Genomic DNA, 18,054 nt, shown 5'->3' on the forward strand with positions numbered 1-18,054 from the left:
AGAGATACACAATAAACAATATGTATATTTATTTGTAGTGCAGGCTGTGAGAGGCTAGGCAAATGTTCCAACATGGCATCATCCTCCCACTCTCCACTGAAGATTTTAGAAATTGCTCTGTAGATCTTGGGTTTTGTTTTTTGTTTGGGTTTTTTTATGTTGTTTTTTGTTTTTTGTTTTGTTTTGTTTTTTTGTCATGCTAGATGTTAGAAATACAATCTCAACAGTTGAAAATTCAATTTTGAGTCTTAAGGGATGTTTTTAATTGGATATTTTATTTATTTACATTACAAATGTTATCCTCTTTCGGACTTCCCCTCTGCAAACCCCTCTCCCACCCCCCCATCCTGCTTCTATGAGGGTGCTACTCCACCCACCCACCCACTCCAGCCTCAGCACCCTAGCATTCCTCTACACTCAGGCATCCAGCCTTCACAGGAACAAGGGTCTCCCCTTCTATTGATGCCAGAAAAGGCCCCTTCAGCTCCTTCAGTCCTTCCCCTAACACCTCCATTGGGGTCCCTGTGATCATTCTGATGGTTGGCTTCAAACATACACATTTGTATTGGTCAGCATCTTGCAGAGCCTCTCAGAAGACAGCTGTATCAGTCTCCTGTCAGCAAGCACCTCTTGGCATCAGCAATAGTGTTTGGGTTAGTGTTTATAATTTTCTCCTCCACACCATTTATTTAGTGCCCTCCACAGACTGTTGAGAAAATGACCCCTCATTCTCTGCTCTTGATGATGTCTGATGTGAGTGTCACCACAATGACCAGTTACAGTAATAACTAAATAGATTTTATTTGCTTCTTATCTTGGCTTTTTAAAATATTGATGTTAAATAGCAATGCAATATGCTGTAGAATCCTGGTTTTAAACCGTTTTACACACATATTTCTGACTCCATGACTTATATAAGTGCATCAAAAAACCTGAAGTAAGCTACTTCATTTCAATCTACCATAGTGTTGCTTTCGAACTGACCCAGTTGAACAGTTTCAAACACAGATGCTTGTCTCAGTGATTTAAATGTGCTGTGGAAGCATTACTTTTTTACCAGCATGAATTTGAAACTCAGAACCACTTTCTAATAGCAAAACCAATGATCTCCTGAAGAGTTTTCCCTTTACCTATTTATTTTACATGATTTGTCCTTTGTATTTATTGTGCACTATTCTAATCAGGTACGATACTGAAGAATTTATTGGGTATTTTTGTACTGAATCCTAACAACGCTTTGAAGAATGACACCATCACTGCTTTGCATAGGAACTTCAGATTCTGTAATGCCTTAACTGCAAAATGTGATTTATCCCATTTGTCCTAATTTCAAGTCTTGTCCTATGATAGAATCTTCTTATGCATTGTATTGATAAACTATCTGTTATATGTAAACCATGTTATGTATAAAAAGAAATTTTCTCTTAAAGCTACAAAAGAATATATTTCCAAATTGCAGAAATTAAAAACCCACATTAACAATTCTCTAGAACAATTATGAAATGCATGTGAGTAAGTGATAGGAAGTTCACGGACACTAAACCAATAAAGTGCACATGGGCAGACATTCCTAATCAATTACCAGATTCTTTCTTAGCAGGCCTAGATATTCCCCAAGATTTCTCAATGCAATATTTTATGAACTTTAGAAATGTTATTGTTTAAATCTTGTTACACAATTATTATACAGTGGTTAAGGTATACTCTGTATCAGTAGGACAACATTCTCTTCTGTAGGAGCCTTTGTGGATATTCTCAGGAATATAAAATTGTTATTGAGAAAAAAGAATAAATGACTAGAGAAGCTGTTCTACCGTCTGACCAGACGTCTGAATGTCAAGACCATGTTGTCAAAATATTACGAGCCAATTTTCCACAGAATGCAGAACAGTTGCAGAACTATTTTAAATATATATATATAGAGAGATTGAATGGGTATTTGTATAGAGAAGCTAAGTTTCTGGATTGAAAGTGTGGATAGAAACATCTTCATAAAATTGAAAAGAAAAACTTCGCAATAAAAGCGAGTGCAAGTTTTCAAGGGGATTGGGTCAAGTAGGATCCATATAGGATAAAAGAATAAGCAAAGGAGACTGAGCCCACACAGAGTAAAATACAAAGACAGCCGCAAGGAGGAGCAGTGTCCTCGAAGCAGAGTGAGGCATGAGCTCAAGAAATAAGAAGACATTCATTCTGACACCAACTGTGGTTTAAGTAGAGAAGACGAACATTTAGTGTATCAATGAGAAACTTATTGATGATTTGAATAGAAGATGACTAGTGGTAATAATTCTTGATCAATTTGAAAAGAATAAGGAGACTAAAAGAAGAGGAAAGAAGAGAGCAATTATTATATATACAGATTCAGACATGCATACATAAACACACACAGGTGTATGTATTTAGATTTTCACCTATTTATTTCATTATGGGAATAAAGAATTCCAAGGAACAGAAACTAAACTTTTCAATTCCTTTTTTTTAATTAAATTGAGTATTTCTTAAGATCTCTAATATACATACTAGCCTCAAAATTCATTTATGTAGTGATAATTTGCAATGGTGAATGTATTTATAAATACTGTTTTTAATGCTAAATGAAATCTTTCATTAGTAATCTTTCTATTTTATTGCCTGTGTAGGAAATAAATTGTAATAGTTCTTACAGACTTTGGATATTGGGTGCTTCTGAATCATTAAATTTTGATTTCTTCCAGACTGTTCTTTGATATAATATTTTGGTCATGTTGCCAATTAATTATATTGATTCAGTTAAAGGGAAAAGTTTTTTTGTATTTTTTTAGAACACATTCCAGATTAGCTAATCAGGCCTAAGCTTATAACCATAGAGATGTTTTAAAAGGGCTGCCTCTAACAACCATTACCGCCTCTTAAATTTAACCCAATTTATAAAATATATTTTATATATTTTTTTCTTTGTTACAGGAAAGACAGTCAACAGCTAAAAAGGAAAAGGGCAGCTCCCAGCAGCCAAATAAAGTGACAGACAAGAACAAAATGCAAAGAGCTAACTCTGTCACTATGGATGGACAAGGTTTGCAGGTAATGGTTTCAAAAGTACAAATTATAGTAGCATTCATATTTGTTACTGTCATACTCTGAGGAGCACATATGTTCAGTTATCAACACATTCTCTCATCATTTATATTATTTCAGTAGAATTCTTCAGAAAAATCATTATTAATTTATCAAAATGTCAGTCTTGTACTTGATTGACAGAATGACATTCTGGACAGATTAGTGATTTATATCGTTATCTCCATTTAAAATAAAATTGGCAAAAAACTAATGTGAATGTGAAAGTTTAAAAGTAATATTTAACTTTATTGTCCACACTTGGGCTATTTACATTTATTATCTGCCTCCATCCAGTTATAATCCCACATAAAAACACACATGTATACATGCATATGTTCACTCACATAAATGCATATACTCTGTGTGGGTCTAATTATGAGGAGTGAATTTAATTGTGAGCATATACCTTTAGGAAAGAATGCTATCTGTGCGAATAAATTTTTAAAATAAAATAACAAAATGAGGTATTCCATGTAATGTATCAATATTTTCTATTTTAAATTGAACTCAACGATCATACATAATTATAATTCAGACAAAGAGAAGTGGCTGGAAGTTTTTAGAAACCTAAGAATTATCACTTTGACTTCTGACATAAAACATATCCTATCCACCTACATTATAAATTGTTTTGCACAATAAATATATTTAGCTAATTTGCTCATGTTATAAAAATGAGTATTTATTAAAGTAAACAACATCATTTTAAGGTCTAGAAATGTTTGATTACTTGATTCTTTCATGTTTTCAATTACATAGTTCTCTGAGTTTTATTTTCTATTAATGCATTTAAAGTCCCAGGCTTTTCTTTGCATCAACTGCTTATCACATAGATGACTGCAGAATACAGTTGCATACAACACTTGGGATCCTAATACATATTAATTTTAATCATATTTAATTAATGATTTTATCTTTAATAACTATTAAATTATTTGCGATACTATGTATCACATACTTCATATCCCATAATCAGTAGCACAGTTAAGAGTAAACAGAATATGTCTAATAATTGCTTAATTAGAATTTTGAAAAGTTCACTGAAACCTAAATAATAATTGCTTACCAATTGATAATGAGGTAATTTTTGTAATCTAATTAAATATACTACAAATAGAAAATATTTCCTGAGTAATTAAACTTAAATGCAAAAAGAAATTTCAAACAAATGGCATTATATTCATATATATATACATAATTCAGTCATGAAATAATATATCTCAGTTTTATTTTTGGAAATCATATCCATGTATTTAATAATCTCATGCATGATTCATCTCCAATTTGAAATTTGACTACAATTTTGATAGCAAAAATTTTACTGTGATGTCATCCATTTTTCCAAGTATTATCAACATTGAAATTTAATATAAAATTATAAATACTGATTAGTTTACATTGTTAGTAGTTCTGGGACACTGCCTAAAAGCACAATTTGTAAATTTAAGCACATTTAACAGGTGCTTAGGTGCATATTCCTTATCATAAAAAAGGAAGCTTTGAACATATGCAAATGTTTCAGATAACACAAGAATTCAGACACTATTTTATATATATATTTGTCGTAGTTTGTATTAGTGAGATAATTCTCTGAACATAAACTCATTATCATTATGCTTATTACCATATTTAAAACTATAGTTTTGATAGTCAGAATTTAGAAAATACCCCATATACCTGACATTAGTCAGGGCAGAGTCACAGTCTGAGTAAAGAAATCCCTGGCTTAGTCTGTGTGATATCTTCCACAGTATCTTGTACCTTACTCAATAAATCTAAATATGTATGTGAAGTTAGAATTTGTAAATACTATGCTCATTCATGTATCATTGTGTTGTTTGAAGGTCTGAGACAAAATAACATATTCACTAGAAAAATAATATCTATGCTTCCTAATTCCTAAGCTTTAAATAGTCAGATTTGCTGTTTTTCAGTTTAAAGCAAGAACTAAATGGTGCATACAGAGTATCATAAAGATTTTATAGTTATGTGGTGACATAAGTTTTATTTTAATATTTATTTGAGACGAAAATGAAGTATTTATCCTTGTATAGATAAGGATAGACATGTTAAATTGCACATGATCAACAATGACAATTCTTCATACCATTGCTGGCATAAGAAATTATCAGCTAAAAGTGTTAGTTGAGAAATGAAGACATCAATTCAGACAAAACAGTGTTAAATAAATAGAAGTGTAATTGTCAAGAACTTGGGGTTTAAATTTTGTGTATTATCCTGTGTATAATTGTGTTTCATCTTGCATGTGTGACCTCACATAATTTTGATCAGAATGAAAAATGGGAAAATATCCCTTAAAAATTATTTGATTCCAAGTAGAAAATATTTTATGGTTGCTTATCACCTTCAAAACAGTAAAATCATTGTTTCTTAAATTAATGTAAAATATATATATACCCAAATAATAATCATCTGTGAACTTTATATAATGTATGTCCTGGAAAAGCATTGAGTAGCAGTCCAGTTTGCATATAACTCATTGACAGGAGAGGTCTACACTGCTATAAGAAGATTAATCATAGTTAGGCACATTCATCTTCTTCCTTTCCAACTAACCAGTATAATGATCAGGATTATTATTTCTAATTAGAGGAAGTAATAGATCATGCATAACCCTAGGATGAATCTCATTAATTAACCCAAGTCCTATGGGACTTCAAATTGCAGTGGTTTAGCACTCTGTCTTTGTCATTGCTCACACCACAGGTTTACACTTCAAATATAGTATCAAATGTAATGGAAATGTCAGTTTTTAGCATGCAAGAACTCTAATGATAATAAGAATTATCCTATTTGTGAACAAATATAGAAAATAATGCTCAATTAAGCTTATTACGAGATATTTACCTAGATCCTAAATATTATGTAAAATTTCTTAATTAAAAAACATCACCAGATAATGAAAAAAATACAATTTGTAATCAAACCTGTGATAAAGGGGACCTTAATCATTAATATCTTAATTCAAACTGGTATGTTTTCCACACAATTCATTTATCCTTATGTCTTTTTGACTTTATGTTTTGTAGTCACGGATGAATTAAAGATAAACACATGTACTATAACAACTGTTTAGTATGTATGCAGGTCAGTTCATTTCTTTTTTTTTTTTTTCTTTTTTTCGGAGCTGGGGACCGAACCCAGGGCCTTGCGCTTGCTAGGCAAGCGCTCTACCACTGAGCTAAATCTCCAACCTGTCAGTTCATTTCTTTAGTCAGTATGTATAATTCTCTAAACTTATTGAATATTTTTAAATCAATTCTTAGAGTCATTCTAATTTCTGTTTATATGTTGAGTTATTAGTTTACAGTTTTAAGAACTATAGCCTTTCAGCTGGGTGGCAATGTCACATGCCTTTAATACCTGTGCTTGGGATGCAGAGACAGACAGATCTCTGAATTTGAGGCCAGCCTGGTGTACAGAATGAGTTTCTGGTGAATTGGGGCTACACAGAAAAGTCTGCCTCAAAACAATCAATCAAAACAACAAAAAACAAAAACAAGCCACTAACAACATTAAAACAACCAAAATACAACTGAGTTCACCTCTACAAATATTCTGTTAGTTTCTAAATAATACACAAGACAGAGGGTTGAGTAAGACAAATATCAAGGCCAAAATTTGAAGTCACGTGTAATTAAGGATGACATGCCAGAAGGATATATATGGACAACTAATTCAAATCGAAGAGCATTAGCTAGTAGTGTTTATGAGAATTAGACAGCTATCAAGTATGACTCCTAAGCTTTAGGAACAATAACATTATACCTAGAGTGAAAATCAACACTGAAAATTATAGAGTCCTGTAGAGATGTAACAAGTAATAGTAATAGTTGTTCCAAGTCTGGAAAAGCTTTCATGAGCACTCTGACTTTTGATGTGAGTGTTATAAACACACTGGGAAAGGTTATACAGAAACATTATGTTACTCAGTGTATTTTAAAAGGCTCACTCTTGTTAAAGTTAGCTTATTGGAGGATTGGTTGAGCATTTCATAGCTGCCGTAAGTAACTAAAGGTTATAGTATCAAAAACTTACCATAGAGATTTGTAAGTAGAGAAATATTTCGAGAATAGAATCCACCTAGAAAATAATGAATACATGGACAATTTAGATGAAACTCTTGGGTCTGAAGTGGCAAAGTTGACGTTAGCTCAGATGCCGAAGGCTTCAGGAGATTGTAATTTAAGAATTAATTCAATGCCAAAGAATATAACACAAGTAGTCAGACTGACATGAAATTCTTGAGAAAGAATGAATATAAATTTGAGGTAAAACACATCTTGATGGTATTAAGAGTGATCAAATAAGACGGTATTACTGAAGGTGTGAGCCTCTGTAGGGAAGTGTTGAACTAGACTCACAACCAATTTATCTCCAGAGTCACACTCTAAATTTACTCTACTAGACTTACAAGGATGAAGTCTATGCTGCGTGGAAGAGAACCCAGTATTAGCAGTTTCTTTGTACTAATAATTCTTTGCGACTTTGAGAAAGTACAGGGTGCCTCAGAGACATTTCAAGCACAGAGTTTGGGTAATGGGAGACTGAGGGAGTATCTGAAGAGGGATGTCGTCTCTATTACATCCTGCTCTATTGTGCAGTGATCTCATCTTCCGCATGAGTATATGCCTTCAGGTGAGCATCGCTTCAGGCTCAAAGGATTATTTATTGATGGTTATTTCTTTTGCTTTTTATCTCAATAAAAGCATACAAAATATTTTATCATAGCAGTGCATGTGTTTTTTTTTATATCATACTTTTTGACTTCATTCCTAAATGTTTTTATAATGATTTTTTTAAACTCCTAATTGGACTTAAGACCCCCTGAACTTGAGGGAAGTTATTTCTGGTACTGAAAAGCTAGCCAGCTACACATTGATGGACCTTGAAGGAGAACCCCCCAGCCAACAACTTACTAAACCAGCATAATTCCTAATAATAATCTAAGCATTGTCCTTATACACGAAGATATGTGTAGTCCTCACAACTCACCCAGGTAAGGGAAACGTCTTTTGCAACAGGCAGCACAGAAAAACCACATCCAGTAAAAAGTAAAACCATGACCCCAGTCCTGATGATGGGTATATTCACAAAATACTCCCACACCTCAGGTTCAGAGAACATTGCTGAAGAAGGATAAACGGATTTGAAAATAAGATGCCCAGGGTCTTTGCTGTAAGATTATGTTGCTTCCTAATGCCAAAAACTACACCCATAAACTGTCACCAACATGACAGCATAAACATGAACCAAACAAGGACAAGAACAATAGCCAAGCTGAGGTGGATGGCAGAAAGCTTACAAAGCCTCAACCGTACACAAGGAACTTCAGGCAGCTAAAGAATACAGATAGTGGGAAAACAGTCTTCCTTAGGGAAGAGCACACCAACTAACTTTACAATACAAATGGTCAGCCCTGAAAATACACATATTTGAAATATTTAAGAGACTGAGTAGGTTATACTTAGGAATAAACGTGTATGCACATATTCAACTATGATTGTAGTAACAGTTAATAAAAAGAAAGCTACGAATTTGAAAGAGGGACACATGACAGGGTTTAAAGGAACACAGGGGAAAGATGAAATTATGTAATTATAAGTCAAAAAAGCTCTCGGTTAAAGGTTATATTTAGAAGTAAGAAACTAACGGTAATTATAACACTAATGTATGTCTGTGATGCAGTCCTTGGGTCGTCTTATTTTACCAATTGTCTTAAAAATATTCTTTAGGTAAAGCCCTCTGAGGCTTAGGATGATTCAGGTAGCAGACACCTTGTCTGGTGTTCAGGAAGCCCAGGGTTGGATTCACAAAAATACATAAAATGGTCATGATGGGGTATGTTCTTAATCCCAACATTCAGGACCTGATAGAGGAGGATTAGAAGTTGCCTCATCCTTTAAGAGTGATTTTGAGACCAGAACTTATCTCAAAGTAAAGAAAAGAGGGAAGGGTGGTCTTAAGCCATCAAGGAAAGCTGGAAGGGAAGAGAGGGAGAGAGGGGAGAAAGAAGAAACTATTCCAGATATACATTAACTTCTAAGTTTGATGACTGGATTGAATCAAACAAGATAAAAATATCGTTCAGGTAGGCAATACTAAAGTAAAGTAATAAAATACAATTTTGGCAGTGCAATTTTAGATGGTTTGGTATAAAAGCCCCTTTTTATCATCCTTGAAGTATTTTTGTGTGAATATGAAATTTTGGAGCAATAAAAAACTTAAAGTTTCTAAAAATGTAATTATGAGATATTCCCATAAGACTTCATTTATATATGTCAGCCATACCAAGTTGGAGAAACTAAGCAAAGTGTTTATGCTCACTTCTTCAGTACATGGAACTTACATTACAATACATATCCATCGCTTTGGACTGAGTGCTGCATGGAGAGGCACTGATTTCTAGAAATCAGGATGAAGAATTTTAGTGAATTAAGATTATCTGAGACAATTTAAGTTATGAAGTCAGAGACTGACATTGGGTATGCCCATAACCTTAATTGACAATTGCATAATATAAGATAAAATAGAATATCTTTCACAGTTTTGACATCATTTTTTAACAGCTTCTTCTGGAAAAGTATGTGTATTGCTATGTGTGACAGACAATAAAGTATTTCACTATGCCTGATTCCATATGAATCCTATATGATGGGTCTTACTTTTCACTCATGTCCACCACATTTAGGTTATACAGTATATAAGATAATGAAAAACAAGGCAGTAACAGCCACGATCCCCATTCGTGTTTTTGTCTCACTTGAAAAGAGTGCTGAGGTAGGGTATGGGGACAGCTTCGCATTTTCATCAGGAGTAGTGCTAACTTGTAGTAGTAACGTCTCTGTGTTATCTTCAAAGCCGCCTTAGTTCCTCTTAAGTTAAATGGTCCATGCCGGACAGGAAGGAGAGCAATGGTTACTCCTCTTCTATAGAAAGCACAGAATCCAACCATCCTGTATTTGGGTCCTAGGTCTTTGATAATAAAATGCCACAGGACAGTTAAGGCTTACACTTGAGGCATTTTTTACCGCAGAGCTGGAGGAAGAGATGGTCAAGAGCATGGCGCAGATGAACTCCTTGACCATGGGCTCCATTCTTTCGGTTTGGAGGCAGCAAGCAGCTTCCTGTGTGTTCACATGTTCTTTCTGTGTGTTGGAATGAGGATGGGAGAAGCTTCACAGCAACTGCCTGTATACTTCACCAGAGGAGACATAAGCCTGCTTTTCTACTCATTATTTATCCACTTACCTTACAAGACATTGGAAGCTCAATATCTGAAACATTCATTTATATTTGTACACATATGCATATGTAAACACTCGTTCTATAAGCCTCAAAAGCCACTGAAATGAAAATAAAATAGGAAAAATCTCTCAACTCTATTGTCCCTTTTCTTAGACCAAAAGCATTTCAACTTGTCAAACTTGACAAAGACTAGATAACACTGCAGGTCTTTGGCTCTCAAATCTAAGACTTCTGTCTGCTTAGCATCCACATTTACTCAAGCAACTAGGCCTTCTTTTTATAGAAGCAAAGGTTAACACAGTTTTAAAGCTTTTTCTCTGAGCATAGAAAAATGTGCCAGATTTGCCTGAAATAAAATTTCTGCTCTGACAAACATTATGTGTTCCCTTAGCACCTGAGCCTCATAGCTACTGCTTTGTCACTGACGACACTGAATGAAGGGAAATGGGTATTAACTGGGTTAGTTAGGCATTATCAAAGGAGCACAGAACCACAGTAACTCATGGCATACACAAGTGCCTTTGATATCCTCTTATTTTATAACCACAGTGATGCAGAAGGAAAGCGGGTGACTGACCTTTCTACTTTTATATTCCCATCTTGGGCATTTGACTTTCTCGCATGTGAAACGTCATCATTCTAATTCTTCAAGTCCTCTTTCATTCTTCTAAGTCATTGTATTTATTTCTCCATCCAACCTGCTTCAAAACAACACCCTTGTATTATTTACAGTTTTTCTGCTTATTTTATAATCTAGTCTGTGACACACAAACACACACACACGCACAGACACACACAGGCACACACACACACAGACACACACATACACACAGACATACACACACAGACACACACACATCTATCTATCTCTCTCTATATATATATAGGAAATTTGGAACCTTTTAAAACAATATTTGTTGGAATTTATAATGATATTTTTAAATATTTCAATACCTATCTCAGAAAAGGGCTTTGAAATCGTTCAAAAGAATTCTGACCAAGTGTGAATTTTAAATACAACCTAATATAGTGATTAGCCACGTAAGAAGTGAGGAAAGAAAAACAATCATTATTGTAACTATTTGAAATTTTATAATTTTGCTCCAATCCTTATTTAGGAGCTGGGGAGAGAGCTCAGTCAGGAAAGTACTTGCAACACAAAAATGACGACCCAAGATCAAGTCCCCAGTATTCACCTAGAACAGGCAAGAGCAGCAACATCGCGGTATCCTTGCAACAGACAGGAAGAACCCAGCTCTCCCTCTCCCCCTCCCCCTCCCCCTCCCTCTCCCTCTCAGTCCCTCTCTCCCTCCCCCTCTCCCCATTCATCCTCTCACAGAGTCAGAAACCCCATTTCCCGTCCCCCTTTCCTCTCTGAGCATATTCCTCCTACCCAGACTTATGTCTCTTCAAGGTTAGGTGCATCCTCTCCCACTGAAGCCAGACCAAGTGTCCCTCCTTGGGAACAGATTCTACAGACAGGCAGCAGTTTAGGGATTGCCCCTGCTCCAATTGTGGGGGACCCAATGGAGACTGAGCTGCAAACTTGCTACATACGCTACATACGTCCTGGGGGCCTTGGTTCAGCCCGTGTTGGTGGTCCAGTCTCTGAGAGCTCCCAAGAGTTCAAATTAGTTGACTCTATTGATCTTCCTGTGGAGTTCCTGTTCCCTTCAGGGCCTTCAATCCTCCCCCAACTCGCCCATAAGAGTCCCTGACCCCAGATGTTAACAGTTAACTAAATACAGACACTGAAAGATTTAGCCTCAAACATAGGTAGGGAAGTGTTTGAAGTAGATAGATAACTCCTGTGAAGAAGATATAGCACACACACACACACATGCATATTAGTATACACATATATGTATACACTTACACATTCACTTATATGCTGATACTTATATATAGATATGCATAGCATGCATATGCACATATAAGAACATACACAAACTTGTTTGAGATTCTTATGTTTAAAATCAATGAATAGCGATTTAAATTAAGCTTAAACTAAAAAATAATATGAAAATTAAAATGAAATGTACATATGTTATCACATCTATTTTGTATAGGATAAATTTAGAAGTTCCAGTTTTGCAATACAAGAAATGTAAAGGAATTTGTATGCTAATTCTAAAATTAATGTGTTTTTTGATGTTTCCTCATTTTAGATTTTGATAGGAAAATGGGCAGCTATGTCATATATTAGGACCAAGGTTCTAGGAGGGTGGACAGTCTGTTAGCATCAACTGAGCATATTTGTTGTAGGAACAGGAAGTAACTACAGACACTACAGCTTCCACGACCTTAGTAGTTACAGGGGAATGAGGATAGAAGAACCATCATTTTCTTTATTAGGAAAAGTAAGACAAAGACCGATACAGTTACTGACTTCAGCATTAGTTGAACTACAGTAGAAAAGTGAAGACTATCTCATTCACCCTTCTCATTTAGCCAGTGTGAAGAGTTTAACTTTATTTCCTTACACAAACTCATTAGATAGCCACCATTTCACTTAAGATTTGGAGGAAGGAATATTTAAATTGATACCATTAAAACAGACAGCAAGAAAGGGCACACTGTAATGAAATGATTGCTTTCAATTTTCATATTAAATATTTAAGGACCATCTCTAGGGGAGAGATAACACCACATAAAGATTAACCTGAAACTACTTACCAACTTAGTATTTAACCTATCCTACTGGTTTCATAAATTTTTTTGCTAATGTGGTTTTAATTTGTGTTCTGAGCTCTGATTTAGCATATCATTATTTTAAACAATGATGTTCCTACCCAGTATACATTCATTGATGGCAAATCAATCAGATACAAGATTTTTGTGCTACCCTACCTAAAACAATAAACTCATGTTATCAGTGCAAAAACACAATACAAGTATTGTTTCTCTTCCTATCCCATTTCTCTAAAGAGTCCAAATTTGTGTGTTTTTGGAGTGAGTGTGTACTTATTACTAAATCACAATTTCACCAGGAAGTCACTTTGTCTTCTTGATCCACCTCTAAATGGATAGTGATATAGATAGTCCACACAGTCAGAGATCAGGAACACTATCAACTCGGTTTATACAGGGAGTACAGGGAGACCAATAGTCAGTGAACTTCTACTTAGCAAATAAACACAGCTCCCTGCGACTCTGTTTTCAAAGAAGAAATTCTGAGGCAAGACAATGTGAATAGGAACACTAGGTCTGAGAGTGGCCCACAAACACAAATGGAGATGCTTTTCATAAAGCACATGTGATCAGCTCTGTAAGAGGAACTCTGCAAAAGGAAGTTTCTTTATACCCAACATGTTTCTTTGTTTCTCAGAAACTGATTCATTGTTACTAGTTTACAAAATGTTCTAAAATTGTCGCTTTTCTTTCTTCTGTTATTTGTTTGTTTTCTTTTCTTTTTCATCTCTTGCCCGTCATTATTTTCTATTATTTTCCAGACCCAGTTTAAAGAAAGGCTCACTTGGGAATGATGAGACCTAACAGGTGTCCTCTACATATGGTCCATCCTAATAATTTCTCCATATTTCCTTCTAGATCACTCCTATTCCTGGCACACATCCTCTTCTAGTTTTTGTCAACCCTAAAAGTGGTGGGAAGCAAGGAGAACGGTATGCTTTTAAATGCCATGTCCTTTTCCTATATCAAAGTAAGCTTTGTTAATGATATAAACAACACTGCTTCTCAATCTAGCTATGACCTATGTGTAACAAACTGATTGGAGTCTTTTCTCTTTATATTCAAAATTCTCATATAATGTCCTTTCATAATCATTGTAACTATCAGAGTTTATGTATCTTGATATTTGACACAGTTTCATAAACAATGTTGAACGGAAGTTGGTTTTCTAAATGGCCAACAGGTTGGCCCTTGGTGAATCACAGCTATTACCAAGAAACAGAATTTATGTGCAAAATATAGTCAAAATATATTAAGGTAATTTTCTGCCTATATTTTGTTTCATAATACTGTTGTTTCTTGGTGAAACACAGAATATCTAACATGAATAAAAATCAAGCTATATTGTCAAGAATCTCAGTGTTTGTTCTAGTTGATAATACTAAATTTTACTTTTGTAATAAATTAATAATTAAACTATATTATAAAATACACAAATATGAATAGTAAACCATTGAAAAGTATGTTCTAGTATACACTGGAGTCATGAAATGGGCTATACCTGACTTAATGTTGCTGGGAGGGTGCTCTTAATCTCATAGGTACAAAGGAAAAAGGAAAACATAGTGACTGTAGATCTACATACATTGTTTACTCCAAATTAGAAAACTTTTCATCCCAATTACGGAGCTTTGAAAGTTAATTTTTCTAAAGTCATTTAACTTTTGAATTACTGTGATTAAATAACTATCATGTTTTTCTTTCAATAAATATTATAAACTACTTTTCATATCATATACTTATGTTTTATCCTGGCAAACTAACATAAAAACTGAAAAATTTAAATTTTTGCAACCTATTTTTAGAGAGATCATTTGCCTTGCTCATGAAAATAGAAATTAAATAATAATGCTAAATTACTTTTTTCAACAAGCTTCACATGTTACATGTACCTTTGGAGTTAAATTTCTTTAGAAATAATAAAAACGTGAAAATGGTAAATATTAAGAGGTTGTCTTGTGGTATTTTTAATATATTGTTCAATTCATAATCAGGTGAAAATATCTATTTCCTCAAATGTTTATCATTTCCTTGTAAAAACTAAAAATTCTTTTTTTCTAGCTTAATTAAGGGTTCATTATCTCTTGCTACTTAACTAGACAATAGCACACCAGGACATTTCTCTCCTATGTAATTATTCCTTTGTTCCTATTTGTCAACCTTCCCACAACTGTTCCCTCTCCATAATTATTACAGCATTTGATAACTTATAATATCCTCTTAGCTTTCAGATGAGCTTGTTTAAATTCCACAAGTGTGATCTTGCTCTGCATATCTACTGCATAGCTCATTGCACTTAACATAATGATCTCTAGGTCTACCCATGGGGTGACAGGCTTCTGTGTTGTTCTTGGCTAAATGTTTCTCACAGTGAAACTTTACCACATGTATTTTACACACTCATTAGTTGGAAGTCTTATTGGTTGCTTCCAGTTCTTGACTGTTGTGAGCCATAGTGCTGTGTGATTGCACTTGTTTCTTTTACACATTATTTTAAAAATTTAGATACATATCCATTACTAGGTCAAGCAGTAGTTCAGTCTTTAAAATTTGGAAGGATGTCTCTACTCTTTTCCATTAAAAATATATATCATCCAAATTTATAACATGTGGGAGATCCATTTTCTCCACATCCTCATCAATCTTTAGTCATTTTAATAATAGATGTTCTTACTAAGGTCATGTGATATCTCATTGTGGTTTTCCTTGCTCTTTCTAAGGGTTTGCCACAATGACAGTTTTTGTCATTGTTGTTGTTGATGGTGTTGCTATTGCTATTGTTTCATTTTCTTTTCCATATATTTAGCTGATCATTTCAAAGTCTTCTTTTGAGACTAAGTGTATTTTTTATTTTAATCAGAATTTTTCCTATTTTAATATCTTATTAATGCTGATATAAGGCTCCTTACAAGTTGTATATTTTGCAAATAGGGTCTCCCATTCCATGTATTAGCTGTTTCCCTTAAGGTAGAAAATTTTTTTTCTTTTTTTCGGAGCTGGGGACCGAACCCAGGGCCTTGCGCTTGCTAGGCAAGTGCTCTACCGCTGAGCTAAATCCCCAACCCAAGGTAGAAAATTTTATCCACACATTATCATGATATTAAATGCGAAAGATTTAGCACCCTCAATGGTAAGGTGCTGAAGAAATTTAATATAGAAGAAATGAACTTGTGTATAGCACAATGTAATTTGTGAAAAACTCATTAAAAGTATCTCAAGAAGTGTGGGAAAACTGAAAGCATCCTCTCCAAAGTCTGAACTAAGACAGGGATGCCTACACATCACTATTGGATGTAGTTATGGAAATCTATACAGAACAATCATGCAAGGAAAAAAATACAGGGTTTCCACATCAGTAAAAGTAAATTCGTGATTTGATAGACAAGCAAATGATGCAACTAAAAAAATGCAAGTATTTATAAACAGTCTCAGCACAAAGGAAGAATTCAGGTCAAAACAAAACACAGCTAATGTTGCTACATGCCCATAGAAAGTTGTTTTAAACAGAAATCAAGAAAGTAAACCCAACTAGCTATTGTGGTACAAGCTTATGATCCTGGTACTTAAGAGCACGAGGTAGGCCTAAGATGCATAGTGTGAGATTCTTTTTTAAGTTAACCTAGACTTTATAGTGATTGACCTTCTCAACAACTAACATTTTATTGTAGCTACAAATATGAAAAAAGCTACTAATTCACTTTAAACCCAAAAGACAAAATTTCTATGATGAAATTTATAAAACCTTGATTAAAGATCTATAGATAACATAAAATATAGAATGGCTCCGCATATTCACTGGTTTGGACAATCAATGCTTACACAATGTATAAATTATCTAATTGTATCTACAGACCCAATATAATCACAATAAAAATACCAAGGATTTTTCATTGGATTTTTATTTATTTACATTTCAAATATTATCCCCCTTCCCAGTTTCCTGTCTATAAACGCCTTATCCCATCTCCCTCCCCTTTCTTCTATGAGGGTGTTCCCCTATCCATCAACCCATCCCATTGTGCCTCCCTACCATGACATTCCCCTACACTTGGGAATGACTCCCCTACATCGAGTCTTGGCAGGACCAAGGGCTTCTCCTCCCACTGGTGCCCAACAAGTCCATCATCTGCTTGTATGCAGCCGGAACCATGGGTCTGTCCATGTGTACTCTTTGGGCAAGGATATTCTTAATAGAATGGGAAAGTTCCAAAATTTATATTATTTCACATCAAGAAAATAAGAGAGACTCAAGTATGACAAAATATCTAAAGATAAAGCCTAGAGGAATTATATAATCTCTGCTTGCCTAGATATACTTAATACAATGGAACAGAACAAATAGCTTAAAAGTAAATGACTTCCTGGACAGTTGGCTCTTTGAACAGAGGTGCAAGAATGTGCATTGTAGAAGAGACAGCCTTTCCCATAGGCCATCACAGGAGAATTCATCATCCAGAAGCAGAAGACTCAAACCAGCGCTTTCACTCTCACCAGTTATAACCATTAACGCAATGCAGATCAAAGTCTAAGTCACAAAATATGAAATTGCTAAAAGAAAATGTTTCAATATGCTATCATATTTTGGATTTTGGATAAGACTCCCCAAACACAGAAAATGAAAGCAAATAAATGAATATCTTAAAGAAAAATGTAAACTGTCCACAAACTATTAGATAAAACTTTACTCTCTTTGAACAGTAAGGATAAAAACTTAGTAAAAGAAGCATAGAATATGATTGTAAGGAGACCACATTTCTCCTCTCTTAATTTAAGATAATCTAAACCATTTAGCTAAATAGCATGTTCTTGATTATTAAATATATACTTTATTAAAAGCAAGTCACATAGAAATACAATGAAATCATAAGAGTCTGGTGAGAACCAAGAGGCTTTGAGAAATCTTATGAATATATTTGTATCTTATTCATAAAGTTGACCTTGACTATTAAAAATCAAATTAAGGGAACTTGGGAGATGGTTTGGTGGTGCCAATGG

At 34.3% G+C, this 18,054-nt stretch overlaps 1 protein-coding gene across 12 annotated transcripts in view; it reads left to right on the forward strand.

The window, feature by feature from the left end:
* The window catches only part of Dgkb (diacylglycerol kinase, beta), a 756,320-nt gene that overhangs the window by 284,384 nt on the left and 453,882 nt on the right, over positions 1-18,054 (forward strand). For all 12 annotated transcript variants that reach the window (XM_063262362.1, XM_017594328.3, XM_063262364.1 and 9 more), the window contains 2 exons: positions 2,947-3,063; positions 13,918-13,991. In XM_063262362.1, the coding sequence (XP_063118432.1) occupies positions 2,947-3,063; positions 13,918-13,991 (191 nt within the window). The remainder of the gene's footprint in view (positions 1-2,946; positions 3,064-13,917; positions 13,992-18,054) is intronic.

The sequence above is a fragment of the Rattus norvegicus genome, chromosome 6 (assembly GCF_036323735.1).
Source record: "Rattus norvegicus strain BN/NHsdMcwi chromosome 6, GRCr8, whole genome shotgun sequence".
In the NCBI taxonomy this organism is placed as follows: domain Eukaryota; kingdom Metazoa; phylum Chordata; class Mammalia; order Rodentia; family Muridae; genus Rattus; species Rattus norvegicus.